Below are 8,625 nucleotides of genomic sequence, written 5' to 3'. Positions count from 1 at the left end.
GAGTATAACATTATAACATGATATAAAACTCAAAAAAGTTGATTTTACATGATATTGCCCCTTTAAATAAAAAAAATGCAATTAGTCAGAGAGAAATAACTTCAGTTGGAAGTAAGAAAATCAATATGTCTTCTGCATGAAGTGAAAAAAAWTTTTTCCCCAAAGATTWAAAAAAAATCTACTTGCTTCACTCAAATTAACAAAAACTTGCAGCAGGAGCTCAAACTGGTCTCTGAAGGATGGAAGAYATTTTGTTACTGTGGTAACTGAAATGAAAGAAGGGAGGAGAAATCTGTGAAATGTTTTCTCTCAAAAAGAAACATGATAAGGACTTAGGGGAACCAGGCTAAAATCATAAAAAAGACATCACAAAACTAAGCCTTGACCTTGAAGCTGAACTTACTGGGATTCTGGAGGCAATTAGTAACAACTAAACAAAGACACCAAAGTTTTTGCTGGAAGCAGAGCTGCTTTGAGGCCAAACGGTCTCTGTGGTGTGAGGTGAGTCCAACGGCCCGAGGAGTTCTGGAAAACAAGACAGCCATGACCTCGTCCTCTCCCCTCTCCTCTGCTCCGCTCTCTGTCATCTGAGCACCTCAGAGGAGCAGGTCCGGCCATCAGACCTGGATGCTGAGTCAGCACGGAGCCTGTAATCAGCCTGCCAAGGTCAAACGTGTTTGTGGGCTCAGCTGGGTGTTTGTTAGGAGAGGACAAAGCTGGTTCGCAGCGAGGCCGAGGAAAAATAAATGAACAMAATAAAGMTTAGGAAGACAGAGTGCTTSTTGAGCCTCTTGTTTAAACAAATGCACAGAAATCCTCCTCTTTTCTGCAGCAACATATAAACAAAAACATAAAGATTTATCTCACTCCCACGGTGACCACGGCTGGCCCACATCAGTATTTACTGACCTTAACAATTGTTTATCTGTGTTCCCTCCAAGAATGTATAATTGATGACCTTTCATTAAACAGGGAGTGGAGAGGCAGGAGGTCATATATTATTAACAGCAGCTGTGTGTGGCCACACGATATTTGTTCTGCGGTATTAGGGCGATATGAGGGAACGGAGAGAATCAGGCAGAAAGGACACATGACTGCAGAGAGGGAGAGACGTTAGAGATGAAGTCATGAGATGCTGCCACAACTGATCTCAATCAGGACCATTCCTGGAGGAAAAGTRGAAATAAATTATGAAACTCTCCTAAAAGCACCTGTACTGTTTGGCTGTATTTATTTTAATATATAATCAAGATTTTTCAACCAAAAACACACCATGAACAGCGACGTCAGAGTTGATCACTTGCATGTAAATCACTCAAAAGTACGGCATGGTAYGAGGRCCAAAATTAAGATTAYTGCTACATCCTTAGCAGGAGRCTTTATCTATTCCTAAGCCAGCTATTGATCTGATTAATGATAGGCTGGCACCGATAACTGAGACTGGTGCTGCAAATGAGAAAAAGACTATTTATTTGCATTAGCACTGSAGAGGTTAGAAACTAGCAGTGGTGGGCAGCACTAATAWAAAAATTAGTTGCATTAACCATAAAGCACTAACTTTATTATTTAGGTCCCCTAATTCTAAAGCACTAACACACTTAAAAGTTTAGCCAAAGCTAATTCTAAAGCACTAAAAACCCAGCGGACCCATGGAACATTCCTCAGAGTCGACATGAGACAATATTTTCTGTGTGCAGAATATTGTTRATATTTCATCTAGATCAGTGGTTCCCAAAGTTGGGGTCGGGACCTCTTTGTGGGTCACAAAAYATCAAGTGGTGGTCCCCAGATAATTTCCAGACATCAGTTTAAATGCAAAAAAATCGCAAATGGAATATTTTCATCGTGATTTTTGCCATTTTTTGAAATAATCAAAAATGAATAAATATTTGTATCATAGTTACTAGGTTTGTTTATAGTTATTATTCCCATGTTTAACCGAGTTATTTGCAAAGTTTGCGTAGGTAAAAAAGTAAAATATGGGGTCACGAGCATCTGCAACTGTTATTTTGTGGGTCAGAAGCAGAAACAGTTACAAAACCACTTATTTAGTGGATAAGTGACACACAAATGAACAACACGTCTGACAGCTTTCACCCTCAGCTGTTGACAATAATATTGATCAATAATATTTAAAGAACTCAATTAGTGCTTATAAATTGAGCCCATAAATTTAGCAAGTGCTAATCCACTAATGAATTAAGAAATTAGCAAAAGCCCTAAAGCACTAATCAGGAAATTAGTTCCCCAGTGAGTGCTTTAGTGCTTTAGGGGAACTGTGCCCACCACTGGAAACTAGCATGGATAAGCTGGTGTTAGCGTTGGAGAGGTGAGAAACTAGCATGCCTRGGCTGCTCACCTAACTTTATCAGACACTAACTTTTTCAATACAGAAAACTTTCTCAACTAAAATGGTTGACATACAAAACCTAWWAGCGAAACACAYMGACAGGTGTTTCTGTRACCATAATTTACYGTTCAACGTGACRTCAAGCATAAATATTAAACATAAAACAYATTACTGYGGAGCAGACAGCTTTASTTACTACCYGAATTAGCAGCTGTGTTTACCCTTGTCTATTGGTCGATGGCAGTGTTTTTTTTTTCTCTCTAAAAAAAGGTAGGTGAGCAGCCTRGGYATGCTARTCACTAGCCTCTTCAASGCTAATGCAAATGAATAATCTCCTCATTWGCCAGCGCCGGCCTCTCAGTTAGCGGTGCCRGCCTATCATTAATCAGATCAGTAGCTGGCTTAGGAATAGATAAAACCTCCTGCTACAAGGAAGAAACAACTGCTGGTTGCACAATAATCTTAATTTTGGCCCACATACCGCGCCATACAAAAGGAGTTTGAAACGAAACTAAACAACTTTAAAGTGTCTGTGACATAATTATTCAAATACAAAAAGTCAAAGAACACTTTATTTAAGAAATTTGGCCTAATACACACAATTTTACCCATTTTATTCACATATTTAGCATACTTTATTTTTGAACTTTGCTCAGCCAAAGTTGAACAGGAAGTGACATCAAAGRGGAACTCTTTAAAAAAGAAAAAAAAAACTGGATTTTGTTTATTGAAACAAKATTATTTGAACTCTGACTCTTCATCTCTCTGATAGTGACACAAAATTATCTAAATAAACATCAGAGTCTTCTCTACTGTCTGTGTTGTTAGTGGTTGTGGCAATTCTATGTTCACGTTCAGACAATCACCTTTGACATCACTTCCTGTTACTTCAAATGCAAAGATCTCAACAGCCGTTCATCTCAGTGGTGTGACTTTTTTTTGCAACACATCATCAATGTTATCTTTCCAATAATGCATTCATACTTGTAAATGTCACAAACACTTTAACGTTTCCAAAATGTTGCATTTTTTATGAGTTTATCATCATTGTTTCCTGGCAGGGGATTTAAGAGTTATGTTTTGCAAAGTTCTGTTTTCACATCAAAGTTTTCAGCCGAGTTCTCTGTGAATTTCACTCATAAACAATAACAATGACAAAAATAAAGTAATTAATTAAAATCTCGCAGAAAAGGGAACGGAGCTTGGCAGAAAGTTAATCAGTGAAGKAAAATCAAGTGTGAGCTTCCGTTTTACTTTCCCTCACATCAAGACTGATGAGTATTTTCTCCCACTGTTGATTTATCAACACTTTGCTCGACGAGTCAGTTCAACTGCTGTTTGTTGTTATTTCAGTATCAGMTCCGTCTGATTCACCTCCAGCTGGAGGCAGTTCTCAGGACACAGATCTGTCGGGTCTAAAGCTCAGCTGCAGYCCTACTTCATGAGAGCCGTCGAGGTTAATGTTATACTTCATCTCTTGTGCATCACCATCGGTTTTCTGCCTCTTCGGGAGGATTTTTTCCCCCTTAAAACTCCAGAACCACTACAGCATTTTATAGATAAAACCAAGCTTTAAGTTTAATCTTCCTTTGCCATCATTGCAAGAGCACAGGTTTTCTGCTGCAGTAAAGCAAGCTGCACAAATATTTACAGCACAGGTTTAAGTCAATTTACATTACTCTTCCCTACGATTTCTTTTTATTAACATTTAATTAAATCAGTCATGTTTTGTTATTGCTCACACGTGCACTTGAACAAAAAAATCCTTCCCTGTGACTGAGATAAAAAAAAGAGTTTGACTTAATGATGAAACAGGAGGTAAGAACCATGATTTATCTTGCAGAGTTTCCTCAGTTAAATCAGCTTAAACACAAAGACGAGACACACAAACAGAAAAACCAACACTGAGTGTGTACCTGATCATCTTTCCCTCCCTCAGGTCATACAGAGAGAAGAAGATGTCCGTGTCCTCTCCGATGCTGTTGTAGGTGAAGCTCTTCAGATTGACCAGTAGGTGGTGCGGCACCGGAACCCGGCAAGGTTCTCCATGTCTCTGTCGAGAGTTCTCACCCTGGAAACCCGCAAAAAGTGTCAATCAGGACTCTTAAAATRTGAAAATCTTTTAATGGATAAATTCTCATGTCTATTATAGGTTTATTTATTTAAATAAGGGACGGTGCACAATAATTCTACATGAGTAAAGTAGAAGCAAATCAATGCAAATATGTCAAATTTGACCATAGAGACTAACAAACCCCTGTAATACCCGGCAGATAAACGTATAATAAAGTAACTAAACCCTCATAACAGATCAATTACATAACCTTCAACAAGATAACAGTTTTAGAAAGGCACATATTAATAATGTAGCACATACCTGAGTGGTGCTCTGCTGGACACTGTGTCTGCTGGACAGGTGCTGGWGAAAAACAAAACATTAAATCAGGTWTGATCCTCCCCCCTCACATTTCTGCTTCTTCTATTATCCTGGTTTATTCTCTCCTTATTCTCAAGTGTTGTTTACTTTACACTGTCCTTGTTTCCTCTCCTAATTTCAAACCTTTTTTTTTCAGCTTCTCGTTTCCTCGCCCCTACTCTGACTTTACCTCCTAATCTCTCTGATGCCATCACCTGCTTACCCCATCCTCCACTCTTCTCTTCTGTTCCCCCCCCCCCTCCTTTAACTCGTTTCCTCAGAAGATGAAAATGCTTTAAGACCCCAGGGACTCATTACTCCAAGTTGTCTCTCTAATTTGTCATGTGTCTGTGTGAGCAGAGAGGCAGCGATACGTCAAAAGCTGTTTGATGAATTGAAGCGACGACAGTTGACGGCGGAACAACCTGAGAAACAAATTACCAGCAGTCTGCAGCGACTTTCTTATTGTTTTTGGAACACTGCGTGTTTAATCCATCAAGAGCTGTTGTTGCTTAATGGACRTAACTAATCATTTTAGGAGCTTTTACAGACTTATTTTTAGAAAATGTTTCTTGCAAAAACCTGCAAAAAAACAACATTTTTGCATAAATAGAGTTAAAACAAACAGATAGCATACAGAGTAACATAAAAGTAAATAATGCATTAGACACAGATACAGTATCAGCTCGATATCAGCATTTTAAAAGTCCTCGTTCAAAACGCCCCAATACACGGAACCAATACGTTTTGTTTCTTTTTTGCATGGAAGTTCRCATAWATGCAACTTTCATTAGACTTCAGWGTGAATGCTTTATGCCGTCGATGTGACACGCACACGCAGAAGATGACATGACGTCACATTCYGCTCAGGAGTAAACAACAGGTSGCTACGGTGGATGCTACTTCTTCGCTTGTTGATTCTGAAGTTGTTCAATCACAGGGTTCCCACACCTCGCTCAACATCAAATTCAAGGACCTTTCAAGTACTTTCCAGTACCAATTTCCTCAATTTCAAGAACCATGCCTGACGGCAACTACCTACCACAGAATGTTACCAATAAACAGGTTACATATCATGTAAAGTCAATGAAAAACTGAACAACATAGAAGTTGTTGAATCCGAATCAATGAAAGAAAGTGGATTAAATGTTTACCCTACATTCATATCCACAATACATGAACATGTAATTATGTCCTGGGAGGTTCAGCAGCTCAGTTTGGGAGGAGGAGAWGTGAACAGGTTCAGACCCTCGGTGAGGACAGGAGGAGCTGTGGTGCTCTCACCTGGGCTCAGAAAGACCCGCCCTGCTCTGATTGGCTAAAACTATGACTATAGCTCACATTATTTGTTGAAGGTCACGTTGGTTTACAGTAATCCTGAATTATCCACCGCAACGAGAGTAAGTTTATTTATTTATTTATTTATTTATTTATTTTTACAAATGGTGAAAATCAGTCGTGTGAATAGAAAACTTCAGTCCCCCCAAAATATTCAAGGACTTTCAAGGACAAGTGTAATTTTTGGCTGTTTTCACAAACTTTCTAGGGCCTTGAAATTATTTTTTTCAAATTCACAAACTTTCAAGGATTTCAAGGACCCGTGGGAACCCTGCAATCAGAACAGGTTAAATAATTATGTGACACGCTCGTTTAGGTCACTGTTTACATTTTAACCTCCCTGTGGTCGGCAGCTCCGGTGAAGCGTGTGTTTTATGGAACAAGAGCGACGTGACGTGYTCCAAGTAAACGAAAATATCATCGACACCGTCTGACACCGTTACTATCAGACGTTTCTGTGGACTCTCAGTCATCCAGGAGATGGATGACTGTTCTGTGGCTGAAGACTTGTGGTGCTACAAGATTTAAACTTCACGGCTCGAGGTTGGTATCATTATTACTTAGACTGATCTGTATACCACCACCTCACAGACACTAACATCTGAGGAATGAAGTATGACTGTTTATACAAGTGGTTCTCAATCCTGGTCCTTGAGGASCACTATCCTGCATGTTTTGGATGTTTTACTGCTTCGGCACACCAGATTTAAATGAATGAGTGATTGACAGGCTTCTGCAGAACTTGAAAACCTGCTGAAGAGCAGAAAAACAACTAAAACTTGCAGGATAATGGTCCTCGAGGACCAGGATTATAAACCGTTAAGACTGAGGTTCACTTTGACAAACATCAGATGAATCAGATTTAGAACCAGATTCTAATGTTAAAATTGTGTTTTTATAATCACTGTGTAATGTTTAAGTTCTCAGTAAGTACTCATGTCAGTACTCGGAACCAGCGAGTACCCAATCTAAAGTACTTGTACTCAGTTTGACTGGTATGAGTGCATCTTTTAACTAAAGACGATTAGGCTCGTTTCCTTCATACAGACTTATTTCTGCTTTACTGTTACAAAAAACATTAAATTACTAAATTCTAAGATGGAACCAACACATTTTATCTTCTTTGTGATCATGACAGGTACCAACAACAGCAGCAAAATTAGATTTATGTCTGTTTTTGTGTCATTTCCTTTTTTCCCCATCATCTTTGAAGAAGAGATCTGTTTTTGAACCAGTATCTTCTGAACTCTGGACACTTTTTGTTGCTCTCTGTTCTCTCCATCCCAGCTTTCATCCCAACATATAACCACTTTCTCTCTCTTTCTTCTCTTTTCTCTCATGTTTCCACATCAGTCTCTAGGCAACAGATGAGAAGAGATTCCCTCCAACAGCAGGGTTTTTAAAGCAGGATTGACGCAACACAGATTTACAAGTATTACTATAAAACAACATGAACTACCAAAGATGTGCATCACAGACAACATTAATCAGCTCGGACTCATTTTTAATATATTATTTATGAAAACAGACATCTGGTCCTGCTTTAAGTGATCTATGTCTAGAAAACTGAGAAGTGAGCAGTGATTTGAAAAAGCAAGAAAAGAAGAAAATTCTGTTTAAATCTGCAGTTTGTAAGTTGAGCTCAGGAAACATCAAGTGATGTAATATTTCTACTATAATTATTACAGTAAATTAATGCAATAATCATAGATGAAAAACCATCTTTTGTGTTTTAATTATGCTCTTGTTTAATAAAGTCATTAGTGGATATTTCTTCTTGTAATATTTGGGGTCTTGAGTTTTTGCAGCTGTTGTTTCCTGAGCTGGAAGCTGAACAGTTCGAGAGGAGCTGGTTTGATGGAAGAGCTCCACACAGCTCAAAATGTTCATTAAAATATTTAAATTAAAAAACAGAATAAACTACATTCTCTGATGAATTCTGTGATTTGTTTTTCTATAAAAATGGCTTTAATGGCTCAGCTTTATGCAAACCACTTTGGATTTACAAAACAAATCTGAAAAACGTTACATAATTTCTCAGATGTGTAAAGACGTGTTCCGTATAAATCTTTTCTGCRTTGATTTAATTCAGCATTTCGTTAGTTGTTCTTTAGTTTTATGTAAATCCCTTTTATTTTTGACCTGCTTTTAGTTGCTTCAGCCGTTTCCACAGATAAACAAACACTTTGGCATCTGTTCACAAGTTTGTTTATTTTTTTTAACACATTTTCCTTTTAATTAAGAGCGCAATAATCATTAACATGAGAAAACAATTGTGCAAATTTAATTTCTTGATTTATGGATGTTTGGGGTCTTGAATTTGCTAAGAGTGTTTTTAAAGGGCCAATATTATGTGTTTCTCAGGCATATATTTAAATACTATACCATAATAAAGTATCTATGTCACCTTTAGTTGTTATTAAAATGCTGTTTTTATGTTTAAATAGAAAATAAACTAATGTTCTCATCACATCCTCTTCTAAACGCTACTACCTTCCGCTTCTGTCCCACCCATTTGGGT

At 38.0% G+C, this 8,625-nt stretch overlaps 1 protein-coding gene across 1 annotated transcript in view; it reads right to left on the bottom strand.

Moving 5' to 3' along the window:
* The window catches only part of dock3 (dedicator of cytokinesis 3), a gene marked incomplete in the record, with an annotated part of 147,558 nt that overhangs the window by 38,061 nt on the left and 100,872 nt on the right, over positions 1-8,625 (bottom strand). The window contains 2 exon segments of the mRNA XM_014016064.1: positions 4,267-4,421; positions 4,728-4,769. Of these exon segments, the coding sequence (XP_013871518.1) occupies positions 4,267-4,421; positions 4,728-4,769 (197 nt within the window).

This window comes from Austrofundulus limnaeus, unplaced genomic scaffold (genome assembly GCF_001266775.1).
Source record: "Austrofundulus limnaeus strain Quisiro unplaced genomic scaffold, Austrofundulus_limnaeus-1.0 Scaffold137, whole genome shotgun sequence".
Classification (NCBI taxonomy): domain Eukaryota; kingdom Metazoa; phylum Chordata; class Actinopteri; order Cyprinodontiformes; family Rivulidae; genus Austrofundulus; species Austrofundulus limnaeus.
The sequence above is the reverse complement of the archived record's forward strand: the minus strand, read 5'-3'. Positions and strand labels throughout refer to the sequence as shown.